Here is a 17,831-nt window from a genome sequence, read left to right as displayed (position 1 = left end):
GGTTCACTCAGTGCTCAGTCTTGGACCCACAGTAAGGTGAAGCCCCCGGACACCAGTGGTAACAGGCTCTCTTCGTTAATCTGAGTGTCAAGGGTGAGGGGTTCACTTGGTGGTCAGTCTTGGACCCACAGTAAGGTGAAGCCCCCGGACACCAGTGGTAACAGGCTCTCTTCGTTACTCTGAGAGTATGGGGGTGAGGGGTTCACTCGGTGCTCAGTCTTCGACCCACAGTAAGGTGAAGCCCCCGGACACCGGTGGTAACAGACTCTCTTCGTTACTCTTAGAATATGGGGGTGAGGGGTTCACTCGGTGCTCAGTCTTGAGTAAGGTGAAGCCCCCGGACACCGGTGGTACCAGGCCCTCTTTCTTATAGTTTGAGTATAGTTACCCCAGATTGCTACGGCACTCCTGAAAAAGTTTGACAATTACAAGTATTGTAAATATATCTGTTTATTAGGTTTTGTTAAATGTTTAACCTGTAATATTCATTTATCACCAGTGAGACCATTTTAATCCTATAATGTTAATAACTGTACTGATGTATACCAAAACTACAATCCCAGAAATCATAATGAATTTAAATGAATGTGTAGGGCTTCTAGATCCATTTCTCAGTGACGTCAGCTGATGTGAAGGGGGAGAGAGACTGTTTTTACAAACTGCTGCTCAGGCCACCTTTTAATATTTTTAAACAACCAATTGCTATTTGCACATTTGTTGATATTTGTACTGTATTTTAAACGTGGGAATCAGTTTTATTTAAACATTGCTTAGCGCGGAGCCCATTTCAGAGCGGGATCAATCTGAATGAGTTAGCGTTCTAGCTTCCTGCTCGCCCACTATAAAGCACGCAACGGCGCGACCGCACACTTGATGTGAAGGGGAGAGAGAGACTGTTTTTACAAACTGCTGCTCAGGCCACCTTTTAATATTTTTAAACAACCAATTGCTATTTGCACATTTGTTGATATTTGTACTGTGTTTTAAACGTGGGAATCAGTTTTATTTAACCCCTTGTGTGCCCCGCCCTTTCCCCGCCCTGTGCCGGGCGTTGAATTAGCGGGCGGGGTTCATGACGAGATAGTCTCGTCATGGGCACAGCGCAACCACGGCCCATGACGAGACCATCTCGTCATGGGCACTCAAGGGGTTAAACATTGCTTAGCGCGGAGCCCATTTCAGAGCGGGATCAATCTGAATGAGTTAGCGTTCTAGCTTCCTGGTCGCCCACTATAAAGTACGCAACGGCGCGACCGCGCACTTGATGTGAAGAGGGGAGACAGACTGTTTTTTACAAACTGCTGCTCAGGCCACCTTTTAATATTTTTAAACAACCAATTGCTATTTGCACATTTGTTGATATTTGTACTGTGTTTTAAACGTGGGAATCAGTTTTATTTAAACATTGCTTAGCGCGGAGCCCATTTCAGAGCGGGATCAATCTGAATGAGTTAGCGTTCTAGCTTCCTGGTCGCCCACTATAAAGCACGCAATGGCACGACCGCGCAGCGGACACGCGCAGCGGGCGCGCCGCCGGCACGCCGAAGGCGTGCCAAAGGCAAGCCCGTCTGCGCCCGTCCGCGCCAAGACCGCGGCCAACGCCATGGGCCGTACGTGTGGTGGAAGAATTAGGTATCAGCAGGACGTACTCATGTCCTTAAACACTGGTAAGTGCCAGCGGCCGGCCCTCCTGATCGGCCATGATGTAGCGGGCCCTAACTGCTGTTTAACGTGTGGCCTGAAGACGGGTTTTACTCCGCTCACAGGCACCATCGATTCTCTGCACAATTCCTGCCTCAGACCACTGACCCACTGCTCGGGCCAGAATGACACATTATCAGTGAACTCAAATCCTGGTAGCATCTCAAGCAATGCCAATGAGCTGGACTGTATTTTATTTAACGCAAGGTCAATGGCAAAACACAAATATGAACTAGAGTACCTTATATCAGCCACCAGTCCAGACCTGGTTTTTCTTACAGAAACATGGTCATTGGTCGCCTCTGCTCCAAATTGGAACATTGCTATCCCCCCGGGCTATTCACTGGCACAAATAGACAGGACAGGAACGGTCGGAGGAGGTATCGCGCTTATTTATCGCTCCCACCTCAAAATTGCTTTCAAACAAGAATCCACACTAGTGGCCGAAGCTATGTCATTCACTGTAAAATTTAACAATGCTGAGCTTCTATCCGGTCTACTGGTCTACCGACCCCCAGGAGCAAGAGCTCCTTTCACCAAGTCACTACAGACCTTTCTTGAATCCTGTTTTGATACCGCAAAGTTTACGGTTTTAGGTGACTTTAATTTCCACTTAGACGACCGTAGCAATTCAGATTCATCTAATCTAATTGATAATATGGCAGGGTATGGATTGCGTCAAGTCATATCACAACCCACCCACTTAGCGGGGCACACACTTGATGGAATTTTCACCAATAATGATAAGCTTGAAGTAAAAGATATACAACGGGTCCCATGGTCGGACCACTCAGTAATTCTCTTTAAAGTGAACCTTGATCTATCCATGATTGGACGGAAATCTCGCCCTCGGCTGGTAAATACCCGTCCTTGGAAGAACATACAAAGTGTGGAACTAGCTGAAACTCTGCTAAATTGCTCTCCCCACCTCAAGGACAGTAATGGAGGGGCTACTAATTTTGATTCCTGGATCAGTAAGGCAATAGATAAACTTGCCCCAGAGAAATCTACCCAACCAAAAAGACGGTTACTGACCTCATCTTGGTATACAGCAGAGCTGAAGCTTGCCAAAATCAAATGTAGGCGGCAGGAGCGCCTTTGGAGATTAGATTATAGTCCTGCATCAAAGAAGGAATATAACCACACTCTGGAACTGTACAAATCTTTAATCAAACAAGCTAAAACAACATACTTCACTAATAAAATACAAGAGGCTAATAATTCCTCTAAGGAACTTTTTAAAATAGTGACCTCTTTAACTAAGAGTCCTAACGATACAATTTTCTGTCCAGATCAAAACTTTGTTGATAACCTTGCCCTTTTCTTCCAACGTAAGATTCAAGACGTCTACAATGAACTCCAGGAGCTATAGACTGATCCTGGGAAGAACATAAACAACCCCATGGAGGATCCTAGACCGCTCAACGACCTGTCCCAATTCTCTCTTCTCACTGAGAAACAGGTCAGCGATGTACTACTCCAAATAAAATCAGGCTCTCCCCTAGATCCCTGCCCTCATCGCATATACCATCTAGCCCCTACTGTCATAAGTGTATCTTTGACTCCTTTGTTAAACAAGATTATTAGCTCGGGAGTTTTCCCTTTAAATTGGAAAAAGGCCTGCATCAGGCCCATTCTTAAGAAACCTTCACTTGACCCACAGGACACTAAACATTATTGCCCTATCTCCTGTCTCCCAATGCCATCTAAAGTATTAGAAAAAGTGATTAACCAGGAGCTCATGCAATTTATCGACACTAACAGCTCCTTGGACACTACACAACATGGATTTAGACCGCGCCATTCCACTGAATCAGCCTTAATAATGGCTACAGAGGAAATCCGTAGAGTCATGGACAGTGGGGGTAGGGCTATTCTTGTCCTCCTTGATCTAACGGCAGCATTTGACACCGTTAATCATAGAGTACTACTTGATCGACTGAATTTATTAGGCATAAAAGACTCTGCTCTGGCGCTTCTACATTCCTTTCTAGAGCCTAGATCTCAGCAAATCCACTGGGATGGACTCCAGTCCGAAGAACTCTCTCTCCCTTGTGGCGTTCCTCAGGGATCAGCTCTCTCTCCCACGCTGTTCAATCTGTATGTAACTCCACTAGCAAACCTAATAAAGGATCATGGGTTAAATTTGGTATCTTATGCAGACGATACCCAACTGGTGGTGTCTCTGACGCAAAGTGTCGAAGTCACTGCAGAGAAATTTAGAACCTGCCTCTCCAGTGTGATGAGATGGATGAGCATGAATTTCCTCAAACTTAACACTGAGAAGACGGAGGTGATGGAATTCGGTCATAAACCATCCATCTGGAACCACATTTGGTGGCCACCAGAAGCGGGTGTCTGCCCTGTTCCCGCACCCAAAGTGAAGAACCTAGGCTTCCTGGTTGACAAAGACCTTTCATTGACTCTGCAAGTCAATCAGGTTACCTCGGCCTGTTTCCTGATGATCAAGACTCTCCGGAAGATTCTACCTTTTATCCCTTTTTCCTTAAGAAAAACGGTAGTGGGGGCTTTAGTCTTGTCCCGCATAGACTACTGCAATGCATTATATGCTGGGATAGGAGAGCGACAGCTCTCTAAGCTCCAGTCCTTGCAAAACGCGGCGGTCAGAGTACTGTTAGATCTCCCGAAACATCATCCTACATCATCAAACATGAGGAGACTCCATTGGCTCCCTGTGCGTAATAGGATACAGTATAGGACCTTATGCCTAGTACATAAAGCTGTACATGGAGGAGGTGCAGACGACATGAAGTCTCTATTCCCTCCCTATGTTCCGACTTGCACACTCAGATCAACCAGTATGGGCCTAGTCTGCCCATTAAAATTTAAGAGGGCCCGCTGGGGAGGTAAGGCCTTCTTCTTCCAGGCATCAAGATTATGGAACACCTTACCAACAGAACTTCGATTAGGAACAAGTATGATCCTGTTCAGAAAGTCCTTGAAAACCTGTCTCTTCACTAAATCTTAGACCTGCTCCGCTCACCCCTTCTATCACAGCGCCAAGACGCCTCGGCATAAGTGCGCTTAATAAATATCTCAGGCAGTCAGCTGGCAACCAGTGGTAACAGCATGAACGTTTATATAAATACTACAATACAGAGCAATCATTTGAAAGTCGATGTAGCCCCAGCCAGGATTTTAACCTGTGACCTCTCGATTTTGGGTCTTGCAAATTTGAATCAACCCACTGAGCTACCTTATAAATGGAAGTCAGCACACTCAAGCTGAAAGAGAACACACTCAGCCCAGGTCTTACTCAAGAGACAAGAATTACAACCTATCTCCATGAAGCAAAGACTCGGATATTAAGAAGCAGAAACCCCTAAAGGGATGAAGAGGTGACGGGTGTTACACATCATCCCTGCTCTCCCATGAGCAGCATTTAAAACTCGCAGCAAAATCATCCTGCTTTGTTTGTCCTGGTGTCAAACCTCACTCCCAGTGACCCCCTCAATCCCTGACCATTTGTGTCAATAGCACTTTGCATTTTGAGACAAGTGGTTTGTTGCTTCCTATTAAGTACCTTGTCATCTCAGCATGCACTGGTGTTGGCTTGAAATGCAGATTTGCTTTTGAGTGTCACACATGTAGCTGCTGTTCTTAAGGTTTCATGACACATGCTTTTAACGCAGAACAGCCTGTATATACAGAATGTAAAAACAGTTGATGGACAGAATGCAGAACAGTGTCATACATTCACCCCAGTACAGAGATCTGGGCCTAAATCCATCGTTTTTTTGCTCACCATGCCGTTCCAGTTTGAACCCAGCCATGTGCAAATCAGTCTTGACTCTGTGCCTCATGGGAACAGTCCAGCCCGAACTGCCAAGCCAGGTCCTCCCTGGACTGGAAACAAGCATCCGAGGACCGGTTTCGGGGTTTCACCCCTCTTCAGCCAGGATAGCTTGATTCCAGTGACATACAGAATGACATATGGAAATAATGTGCAGACACAAGCTAATTCCACATAATATGTCTGCACAACATGGACAAGTTTGTGGAGTCATGAAAGCTACTGCAGGAGGCTGATATTGTGTTGTATTTGTGCTGGAATATAACATTATTGCTCATTGTTCACAGAGGCTGCATATCTTTGCACAATAGAGAGTTCATAAATTACAACAGTGGCTTGTGCAGCAGGCCAGATGTTCCACTAAAAATTATCGCCGCTTTAGTGGCAGAAAACTGCAGCTAAAGCGGAGATAATGGGCTTGATAATATGCCGCAGAGAATTCCCATAGAAGCCCATGTTCTGATGTCAACATGGACTTCTATGGGAATTCTCTGCGGCATATTATCAAGACCATTATCGCCGCTTTAGCGGCAGTTTTCTGCCACTAAAGCGGTGATAATTTTAACGCTGTGCTTGATAATATGCCCGTGGTCCGTAATGAGTGGCCTCGTCAAGCTCACATGTTACAAAAACACTGTTCATAGAAAGAAGTTTTAAACCCTGGCAAAGAAATACCAGCTTCATTCACTGGTGATGGATCTCAAAAGCATTAACATTTAAGGTAAAAAGGAGAGACAAATAGAAACCCATTTAGTGGCTGATTTGTACAAAGTGAAACGAGAAAACCTGGATTAATCGCGACTTCCCCATTTAACCGCACTTTATTATTCCAGGTAAATAGTGCACTTCACTGATCCTCCATTTTCTTCACTATTACATATGAAAGCACTTTCAATCCCGTGAGCTTAGAATACCAGCGCTATAAGAACCTATTGCATTTGATTTGAGAGACTATACCGTTGCTTAATCTATAAGAGTCTGGGCAGGGCAGCTTCGGAGTCAGTCACCTCGTGTGACAATCTATTCTGACGCCCCTCCCCCCATGACCGCCTTCTGCAAAGATTCCCACTTCCACCTTCCAACAGCGTCCCTCTTCTCTGCACAGCCCCTGTCTCACACGCGTGTCTTGCTTTATAGCGCTACTCGTACTAACCCTAGGGTGTCAGAGCGCTTTACATCGCACACGTTATACAGAGGCAATTCGTCTTATGTGTGTAAATCAGTCTATAGCAGGGGTACTCACAAACTTTCTCTCGGGGGCCAAATTTACAGTGTGGTTTGTGGCCGAGGGCCGCACCGGTGGGGGCGGGGTCAGTAGGGGAGGGGGCTGGGCTAGAGCAACAAAAAAAAACTGTGACCATGAGGTTGAACACAGGCCCCTGCAGCAGACGCCTTCATCCACTGAGCCACCAGACCCGGCATTCACACATCGCTATCTATCATCTATCTATCTATCTATCTATCTATCTATCTATCTATCTATCTATCTATCTATCTATCTATCTATCTATCTATCTATCTATCTATCTAGCTGTCTCCCTCCCTCCCTCTATCACTCCCCCTCTCTCTGTCTCCCTCTCTCTCTATCTATTTCTCTCTCTCTCTGTCTCCCTTTCTCTCTCCCTCCCTCAGTCTCTGTCTCCCTCTGTCTCACTCACTCTGTCTCCCTCCATCCCTCTGTCTCCCTCCCTCTCTGTCTCCTTCCCTCTCTGTCTCCCTCCCTCTCTCTCTGTCTCCCTCCCTCCCTCTTGGTCTCCCTCCCTCTCTCTCTGTCTCCCTCCCTCCCTCTCGGTCTCCCTCCCTCTCTCTCTCTGTCTCCCTCCCTCTCTCTCTCTGTCTCCCTCCCTCTCTCTCTGTCTCCCTCCCTCCCTCTCAGTTTCCCTCCCTCCCTCCCTGTCTCACTCACTTTGTTTGTCTCCCTCTCTCTCTGTCTCCCTCCCTCCGTCTCCCTCTCTCCCTCTGTCTCCCTCTCTCTCCCTCCCTCTCCCGGTCTCCCTCCCTCTCCCTGTCTCACTCCCTCTCCCTCTCTCTCTTCCTCTATCTCTCTCTCTCTCCCTCTGCCTCACTCACTGCGTTTGTCTACCTCCCTCTCTGTCTCCCTCCCTGTCTCCCACCCTCCCCCTGTCTCCCTCCTTCCCTCTCTCTGTCTCCCTCCCTCTCTCCCTGTCTCCCTCCCTCTCTCTCTGTCTCCCTCCCTCTCTCTCTCCTTCCCTCTCTCTCTCCCTGTCTCACTCCCTCTCTCCTTCCCTCTCTCTCTCCCTGTCTCCCTCCCTCTCTCTATCTCTCTCCCTCTCTCTCAATCAGTTCCTCATTGCTATCTGTGGCTCTCCCCTGTGCTCTGCAGCTCACTCATTCTCTGCAGCTCACTCATTCTCTGCAGCTCACTGCTCCTTCCTTCCACAGCCCCAGAGCAGGCCGTTGGAGGGAGCTGTCGGCGGCCCCGTGGTGTAGGCCGGGAGCGGCTGGTACCTGCTGCCGGCTATGCTCCCGCATTACTCCGGCTGTCTCGGGGGGCGGTGGTGTCTCGGTATCCTAGCTACAGCACACTGGCCGTCAAGCACAGACGCAAGGCAGCCAATTAGCCGGCAGTCGAGTGCCATGGCTTGCTGCTTAGCCCCAGACTCGTTAGAAGGCTCCATCGCTGTTAAATAGACGCCCTGCTCTGCCGTGAGATGCGGGCGTGTGGGGCCAGCGGAAGTGTCTCTTGTACCCGCCGACCTGTTGTGTTACTGCGTGTTATTTCACACTAGGTGTGTATATTACGTTTAAGTCAGGAAGGGTCTGTTCTTCGGATTTGCCCCTTAACAAAGTTTGAATTCAGTTGTTGAGAAGAGGCATAAAACAACCCGCGTGTACAGCACGTTTCACACGCCGTGCCCACGAATATGAACAGTGTTGTTGTCACCTAGGAAAGCTGGTGTGCAGTTATAAGTTGCAGGAAGGCTGCACCAGTTTGCTTTCGCTTTCCCTGGGGTTCCCTATCTAAGCAATCTAGGAGAAGTACCACACGAGGTTGGTCCTGGATGTGTGTTCTAAGAGCTGGAAAGTTCTCTTGCCACTGTGTGCCTTTCAGTTGTACACCTGCATCCCCCCCCGCCCCCTGTCCGTCACCTCACCCCGCGCTGAGTCAGCTTCCCTGGAACGCACACAGCCGCCGCACCCAAGTACTTCACAGGTCTTTTAAAGACCATTCATGAGGCTTTGTTGTATTTCATCTCTTCTTAGCGCCCCTGCATCTCCACTCATTCAGAGTGGAGATGCAGGGGCGCTAAGAAGAGGTGAAATACAACAAAGCCTTATTAACAAGTGAATGGCTTTTAAAAGAATCACCCGGCCCCCATAGCTCCACGCTGCTGCAACCGGCGGTGCTTGCACAGTTACGATGTCTGCAAGGTCCGCGGGCTGCCAAGGAAGGCTTGCCGGGCCGCTGGCGGCCCGCGGGCCGTACTATGAGTACCCGTGGTCTATAGGAAATGTTACACAAACCAATGAGGATTACTGTTCTGTGATCTGCATGTACACGTTCTTTACAGCTCTTAGCTCTGTGCTACTTTATGATGAGTCAAAACTGCAACTAGCCAAAACTTCCATCTCTCTCCAGCAGAAACAGTAATCACTTGCGTTATCGTGGCATTTTTATTGTTGCCTGAAACCTGCTGGGCACACAAGGAAACAGCAGGTGCTTTTAAAACCCAAAGTTATTACTGAACACAGCACCTCTCCCAGGTCATCGTAGGTGTGACTGCACCGGTTGCACTGTCCTAAAGCCGCCCTGAATCTGGGTTGCATACAGGGTTCACATAACAACTGTCTTGCCTCTTAGTTCACTAATAATAGCACTGTCGCCGGCGTGGGGGCAGGAAGGGTTTCTAAGGACATGTTTAAAAACAATCACTTTTAATAAGTGCTCCTCAGCGCAGCACTATATTGTGACATATTAATGTCAAAGCTCCACATGCGAAAGAAATGCACATTTATTAACTCTGCATAGACTTTAATATGTCTTCCATGATGTTTGGTGTATGATGCACATGGAAAACATTTTCTGGGATTATTTTTTAATTGTATAAGGAAAAGAAATATGTAGTGGTCACTTTCACATGAGGCTTCTGGTTGTCATGACAACATGTAGGAGGGTCATTGTGAAGAAGATTCTTTGGAAAGTTGGTGCTTAAACTGGGGATGGACAGGTGAGGTGTGGGCTCTTCACATCGGGGTTGGCGGACATCTATACATTAATAAATCTACAGGAAAGAAACCTTCTTTTCAAGTCACTGGAATTACTACACCCTCCCAAGATACTTACTCCGAAAGGGAGTGCTTTATTATTTGAAAGCATCTCTATTAGTGCTCCTAGTCACATTGTTATCACTGCAGAAGGGGGTGGGAGGGAGGGGTGAGGGGCTGGAGCTCTCTGCAGCTCTCACACCAGCCTCAGCTCCGCTTCTCCCCCGAGCCAGAAGAACGGGAAGAGCCGCTCTGTGAAGGGCGCCCCCGGGAAGGTGTAGAGCAGCTCCATGGAGTCAGCATTGTACAGGGACAGCCGCCCCCCCTCGTAGTCCAGATACACCCCCATCTTCTGGGGTTTCTCACGAGGCCACAAAGAGGTCTCAGAGTAGGTGAGAGCTTTGTAGTTCCATTCACCGTCCCACCTCCGTATAGCCCAGACTCCCTCGGAAGGTGACAATATGAAGGGTCCCTTTCTGTTCACAGACTCTGCTGCGACCCCCACCGCCCACGCATACCCCTCCTGCAGCAGCTGCACCTCCCAGTAATGTCTGCCGGAGGTGAACCCCTCGCTCCCCAGCACAAAGTGGTAGTGGGTGAATCTCTTGGGGGTGTCCGGCACAGGCTGTGCTGTGTCTGTCCGTCTCATACGTCTCTGCCCCTCAGTCAGGAAGAGCCAAGGATTAGCTGTGTCAGGATCCAGAGTCACCATCACTGCAGAGAAGAGATTCATAATTAGAGATTTAATGACACAAAGAAAGGCTGTAATTACTGCTTTCTGTTTTTCATATGATTAATTTACACCACATCTGGAAGGAGCGCTAGAGAGCGCGGCACTAGACTGCTCACTACACTAAAGCGTGCATTTACATAAAGCGCACACTACACCAAACAGGACCACATAGAGAGGACATCCTACTATACACTGCACTGCACAGAATACTACATTACACCACACAGTGCTAGACCACACACTGTGGTACACATGAACACTGCAGCAGATAGGACACTGTAAGAGTCAGTACACTGTACTAGACGTACAGAGTAACAGTAACATAGCGACTAGAGGATATACTATACTGGTCAGTACACTGTATTAAATGGTGCTCAGTAACAGAGCTACTCCAAGGTATGCTGTACTAGTCTTTACACTGCATTAGATGGTACGGAGTCACAGTGCTACTAGAAGGTACACAGAAATAGTCAGTACACTGTATTAGATGGTGCAGAGTAACAGAGCTATTCCAATGCAGACTGTACTAGTCAGTACACTGCAGTAGATGGTACAGAGTAACTGACAGCTACTACAAGGCATACTGTACTGGTCAGTACACTGCATTAGATGTTACAAAATGACAGTGCTACTCCAAGGTACACTGTACCACTCAGTGCACTGTATTAGATAGTGCAGAGTGCCAGAGCTACTCCAAGGTATACTGTACTAGTCAGTACACTGTATTACATGGTACAGAATGACACAGCTATTAGAAGGTATACCATACTAGTTAGTACACTGTATTAGAAGGTACAGAGTAGCATAGCTATTAGAAGGTATACTGTACTGGTCAGTTCATTGTATTAGATGGTGCAGAGTAACAGAGCTACTGCAAGGTATACTGTTGTGGGAATCGAAAATAATTACTCTTAGCATGAGTTGAAGCCATCTTGTTTGCAGCATCCATTTTGTTAGCCTTGTGATTCTTTAGTCATCACTGTTGCCTGCTTTTCTATTCTGCTTGAGTCATCAGCTTTAGTTAACTCCTTCTGTACTGAGCCAAAGCAAGATGTGCTGAGAAAAGGCCTGTAGCTGCTAGAATGTACCTGGCTAAAAATGTAACGGTCTACCATTCCCTACTGATGTAAGCAGTTCTGTTCCCCCTCCCACTTTGCTGACTAAGTGATATCCATCTGCCCATGTTCGTCGGTAGTTATTCCTGTGTATGCTTGTACCTTCTATTTGTAACTACATGCTTACTCTGCAACAAAGGGGGTATATAAGCACCATGGTCTGTGACTTCAATGTATTACCTCCTTCAGCACTTGAGGGTGTTGTATTGACGTAGTCATGAGTGATTAATAAACTTGTTGTTTAAATTCCAGCTTCAGTGCCAATCTCTTCTTTGTTGGTTTAAGGACCCGTGGACAAAGAGAAGGGTGAAACCTGCACCGGTGTGGCCCTAAAAAGGCACATTTCCACAGTTTTGGCGCCAGACTCGTGGGGCTCATCGGAGACGCGGCCGCAAGAACGAGTGGTCTTGACGGAAGAATGGAATCTTGCTGAGGAGATGTCCTGCATGAGGAGACCCTTGTCTTTGCAGACCGAAGCGACTTTTCCGTTTTTCTCGATTTGACACTCCAGGTGGTGGCTGGTCCAGACTGAGACTTCCTTTGGCGCAAGTTTTGCAGTGACCAATAGGTCGACCAAGAGATTGGCAGTTGGAGGTTGGAGACTTTTGTTTGGTAAGGTCGCTGAAGCGGCACTCTTGATTTTGGATTTGCTTGGCCAAGATTCTGGTTTTGTTTGTTTGTTTGTTCATCATTTGCAAAAGATAAAGGCAGGTAATGTGGAGATTTTTCTCTACTTTGATATATCTGGGATAAGTAATATTTTACAAATATGGTAGCATGCCTGCTCCTAGCGCACTCCATAGGTTGTGTTGCGGTCTTGGTGGTACCAAAATGGATTTAGAAAGAAGTCAGCCGTCTCCCCCAGAGGGGACACCTAATAAGCATATGTATATTAAATACAATATTTCTTCCATAATGTATAGTACACTGTGGAACAAATATATGAAAAAGGATCCTGACTTACGATGGCCTGTGAATGGGTCATTTGAATTTAAAAAGATTCAGGATGTAGAGCAGTGTTTGTTTAAGCATAGGAGCCGACAAGATGTTTGATTGTGTATGAATGTGGGAGAAAGAAGTGTAAGAGAGAGTGAGGAAAGAAGAAGCTATAGCAGGAAAAGAACAGCGTAAAACGATATATCAGAAAGCGTTGGAATTGAAAAATAGAGAGATGAAGGAAATAAAAGGTAAAGAAGATAGGGAGCATCGTTTAGAGGTAACTGGCCAGTACCCTATTAGGCGCCCTATTTATCCCATACTTAATAGACCTCAGGATGATTCCATCTTGTTAGATAGACCTCCACCCCCGCATAAATTCCCTAGTGCCCCTGAGAATGAGGGTTCTGATGAGGGGCATTTGTCTTCAGAAGAAAAAGATGAAGATAAGCAAGATGGGCGGAAGACTCGCGCTACTTTGACTACTGAAGGCAAGGCCACTCTTCGATCCGCTGCTCGTAAAGCAGCTCGTGGGAGTGCCTCTGCTCCAGAACTCGTAGCAATGGTTCAGCAGCGGAAATATTTAGAGCAGTTATATTTTGTAGAGACATTTACTTGGGAAGTAATACTCAGTTTTAGAAAGCATTCTGATGATCTAGAACCCTCTGAAATAAATTCCGATTATAAACAATTAAGTGAATGCACCTTTCTTCCTTCACAGGTGCCTGATATAATTAGGCGAGTGGTTAAATTGCGCACTGACACGTTCCGTCTGCAAGAGGAGAAAAAAGCAGCTGGTAAAGCTACAACTGAACAAACAGTTCAGACTCCTGAGCGACAAGAGGGAGCTATGGGGACAGATAAAGATACTAGTGATACTGTAGTCACTATGAAACCAATGCGTGAAGCAGCACCTCGGTATGTTCCCCCAAAGGGAGCAGGAACAAATGACGATAAAGATTCAGATAATGCAAAAGGATATTTTGTTTATAATTGGGTCTACACTCCTTGGAGTGGAGCAGATGTTATGGCTCTTAAGGCTGCTTTGTCCGATCCGCGGAAAAATCCTGCCGCTTTTTAGGAAGAAGTGGAAGGAGCTATTAGCTCCTGTACTATGACTCTGCCAGATATTAACATGTTTTTTGGACTTATTGTGCCCCCTGATATATGGAGATCAATTTGGAAGGTAGATGATAATGTAGCCTATGGTGATACTTTGGTGCATTTCGAGGAAATAGATGTGGTTAGAGAGCCTGCGCAGAAACCATGACAGGAGATATTAGATCTTCCCAAAGCTATTGGGACTCATTTGAAAACTCTTATATCCCCTAAGAAAATAGATTGGACTACAATAGCGTCTTGTAAACAGAAAGCGGATGAGTCAGTTTCTGATTTCTTTACGCAATTTGAAGAGACATTCCATGACTTTAGTGGGCAGTCATTGACAGATGACACGGGTAAGTATCTGTTTGTCAACAACTTTGTCGCCAACATGTTGCCAGAAATAGCTAGTCGCCTAAAGGCCAGCGAGACTTCATGGAGTACTTCTTCACCAGTCTCCTTTTTGACTATGGCCCAGTATTATGAGGCTTCAGGAATTGGAAGCAAAAGGCAAGGAGGATAAAAAGGTTAAGGATTTAAAAACGAAAGTTATAGTGGCTCAAGTCCATGGTCCACCATTTAGAGGAGGTGGACGTGCGATGTATCGCCCTATTGTAGCCCCTTTCCCTCAGCAACTTTGTCTTCTGATCAGTGTGCTTATTGTAAAGAGATTGGACATTGGCGTTCTGAGTGCCCCCTTTTGCGAGGTCAGCAGTATCAGTGGGGTAGAGGAAGTATGAGAGGCCGCCCAGGGAACTCAGGAAATAGGAGAGGCATGGATAATCGTACCAGATTTGAGGCAGTTAAGCACAACCCAAATTCTTCTAATACCTTTGATAGACGAAACCAATATCAAAAGTCAGATTATTCGGTTGAAGGTCTCAAGGATTCTGATTATGCATAGGAAAGCCTAGGATGGGGTAAGGAACTGGTTGAGGTCCCAGTAGATCAGAAGGGTCCCTATGTTGATGCAAACGTTTTGGGTCCTACTGATTGGTTTCTGGATGATACAGGGGCTACTCGTAGTGCTCTGTCTAAACAATTGGTTACTAGGGCTCCGCTGTCTGGCACAATGATAACATCAATAGGGTTCGATGGGACACCTACACTTAGCCCACTGTCACAGCAACTTGCATTTAGTCTTGATAAATTTACTGTAGCATGTCCATTTCTGCTTTTCCCTAACACGCCAGATAACATTGTGGGTATTGATATGCTTAAACATTTTCGTGCTCCAATACGTTGTTCTCCAGAGGGTGTGCGTGTTATCTTAAATGATAACTATCCAATGGGTGAGAGGTCTTGTCTCATTAAAGAGCATGTTGCTCTGGCATCGTTACCTAGTACCTTGTGGGCTACATTAGATACCGATGTGGGACACATGGTTATTCCACCAGTATATATTCAAGTGAAGGAAGGTGCTTCGTTGTCTTGACTGCCCCAATATAAAATATCTCGGGAAGGCGAAGAAGCATTAATTCACATTGTTCAGGATTTGATCATGGTGGGGGTTGTGGAAGAAGTCCCTTACAATACATGTAATAGTCCAATTCTTCCTATTTTGAAAAAAGATACTGACACTATAATTTACAGATTCATCATTGACTTACGAGAGGTCAACAAAATCGTAGTGCCCCAATATCCGATAGTTTCTGACATCACGACACTTTTTACTATGGTTCCTCCTACTGCTACTACATTTAGTGTGATCGATTTGAAGAATGCATTCTTCTCAATACCTATTCATCCTGACAGCCGTTATTTGTTCGGCTTCACTTTGAATAATAAATCATTCAGATTTTGTAGAGCTCCACAGGGGTATACAGAAAGTCCTAGCATTTAGAGTCAGGCATTGAAAAGGCAGCTTCATTCTTTCCCTGTACCGAAAGGGGTGGCTCTTATTCAATATGTCGATGACATCTTGTTGGCTGCTGATACCCCTGAACAGTGTGAAGAAGGTACACTGTTATTGCTATCATTCCTTGCCTCTCATCATCACAAAGTCTCTCGGAAGAAATTGCAATATTGTAGACAGCAGGTTATCTATTTAGGTCACCTCCTGTCTAAGGAGGGAAGTGCACTCACACCAGATCGCATTCAAGCTATTTTAGACACGCCTGTGCCCTGTACTCAGAAAGATGTTTGTGCACTGATTGGCCTTACTTCTTTCTGTAGGCAGTGGATCCCTAGCTTTTCTCACATTGTTAAACCCTTGTTGGCCCTTTTGACTAAAGACACTCCGATGCCCCTCCCATGGACTACTGAATGCCAGAATGCTTTTCAACGGTTACGTCAAGCTCTTTGTTCTGCACCAGTATTAGGAACTCCAGACTACACTAAGGCCTTTACACTCTATGTACGCGAGAGGGACGGTTGCTCTCTCTAACTTTTAGTACAGACACATGGTGATAAGCAGCGTCCTTATGCATATTTCTCAGCTGTCCTTGATCCAGTTGCTCGTGCGTTGCCTGGGCGTTTTCAAGCGGTGGCGCCAATGGCTGTGTCCATACGTCAGAGTGAGGGAATAGTCTTGTCACATCGTCTGCTTGTGCTAGTACCCCATTCAGTTGATGCTTTGTTAACTCAAACGAAAACACAGCATTTGACTAGTGCCCGTTTGACAGGCTATGAATTGACACTTTTAGCCCCTCATATCACACTGAAAAGATGTTTGACTCTGAATCCTGCTACTTTATTGCCATTTCCAACTACTCAGTCTCAGTCACAAGAGTTGCGTGATTGTATATCCCTTACTGAAGAACAAACAAAGGGTTGTGTTGACCTACAAGATACACCTCTTTCTAACGTTGATGGGGAACTCTGGGTTGATGGGTCCTGCTTGTAGTTGCCTGATGGTACGACGTCTGCTGCTTATGCAATTACAACACTTCAGACAGTAGTTGAGACAGCTCACATCCCACAGAAGACAGCTCAAGCAGCCGAGTTGATAGCACTGACAAGAGAATGTGAGCTTAGTACAGATTTGCTTGTTAACATTTACACCGATAGCCGATACGCCTTTGGAGTGGCTCATGATTTTGGGCAACTCTGGAAGGAAGGAGGCTTTCTTACTTCACATGGGACGCAAATAGTGCATCGGTAATTAGTACACAATCTCCTTACTGCTTTGACATATCCTAAGAAATTGGCAATTGTTAAGTGAAGTGCACACAAGAAAGTGACTGATAAAATAGGAAAAGGAAATGCCTTTGTAGATTACACAGCTTGCGAGTCTCCAATGCAACGGAGTACCACATCTATGTATGTAGTTAAGTCACAGGCTGAACGTTGGTCTAAGGAGGGAACATTGGATGATGAGGGCTGTTGGAGGAATAAAGAAATGATACAATGGAAGTTACCCACAACCTATTTACATCCTATGATTCACATGGCACATGGGCCGGCACATGTTGGAGCATCCTCAATGGCAAAGCAACTTATGCAAGTCTGGGATCATCCGGATATTGCCGGCACAGCTAAAAAGATAGTCCAGTCTTGTCTGATCTGTCTCCAATATAATCCTGGAAAGGGAACACAAACTCCAGCAGGAGGGTTTGCAGTACCAACTGCACCATTTGAGGTCCAGCAAATGGATTATATCCAGCTTGGATGCTGTAATAATCTGACGTATGTCTTGGTAGTGGTTTGTGCCTTTAGTAAATGGGTGGAGGCATACGCCACGAAAGATAATACAGCTCTTACTACAGCAAAGGTGCTCCCAAAGGAGTTCTTTCCCTGATTTGGTATTTGTCGAGTTTTGTGGAGTGACAACGGACCTCATTTCATTGGGAAAATTGTTGATTACCTCATGAAAGGGTTAGGAATTAAGCAGAAGTTTCATGCTGCTTCTCACCCACAATCAGCAGGGCAAGTGGAACGTTACAATTCTACCCTAAAACTAAATTGGCCAAGCTACAGGCTTCCACATATTTGAAAATGGCCTGATGCACTGCCCTTAGCATTGCTATCTATTAGATCAGTACCACATACACGATCTGGCCTCACACCGTATGAGGTGGTTTTTGGAAGGCCAATGAATATTTGGGGGATTCCTAAGCCACGCCCTATACATGATGTACCCTATGTATTGATGAACGACTATTTGTCTCAGTTGATTGACAGTTTGTCTTCTATTTATCAACAGGTTCAGGAAACTCTTCCAGACAGGTCGCAGGGTGAGGGCCATGGTCTACGGCCTGGCGAT

The 17,831-nt window shown here is 46.1% G+C and overlaps 1 protein-coding gene across 4 annotated transcripts in view; it reads right to left on the bottom strand.

The window, feature by feature from the left end:
- Nucleotides 1-9,391: 9,391 nt before the first annotated feature.
- The window catches only part of LOC146869588 (butyrophilin subfamily 2 member A2-like), a 253,067-nt gene continuing 244,627 nt past the window's right edge, over nt 9,392-17,831 (bottom strand). For all 4 annotated transcript variants that reach the window (XM_085606894.1, XM_085607058.1, XM_085606981.1 and 1 more), the window contains one exon: nt 9,392-10,456. In XM_085606894.1, coding sequence (XP_085463020.1) covers nt 9,939-10,456 — 518 coding nt within the window. In that variant the 3' untranslated portion in view covers nt 9,392-9,938. The remainder of the gene's footprint in view (nt 10,457-17,831) is intronic.

The sequence above is a fragment of the Triturus cristatus genome, chromosome 1_1 (assembly GCF_964204655.1).
Source record: "Triturus cristatus chromosome 1_1, aTriCri1.1, whole genome shotgun sequence".
Taxonomy (NCBI): domain Eukaryota; kingdom Metazoa; phylum Chordata; class Amphibia; order Caudata; family Salamandridae; genus Triturus; species Triturus cristatus.
Note: the sequence above shows the minus strand (reverse complement) of the source record. Positions and strands in the feature narration are given on the sequence as shown.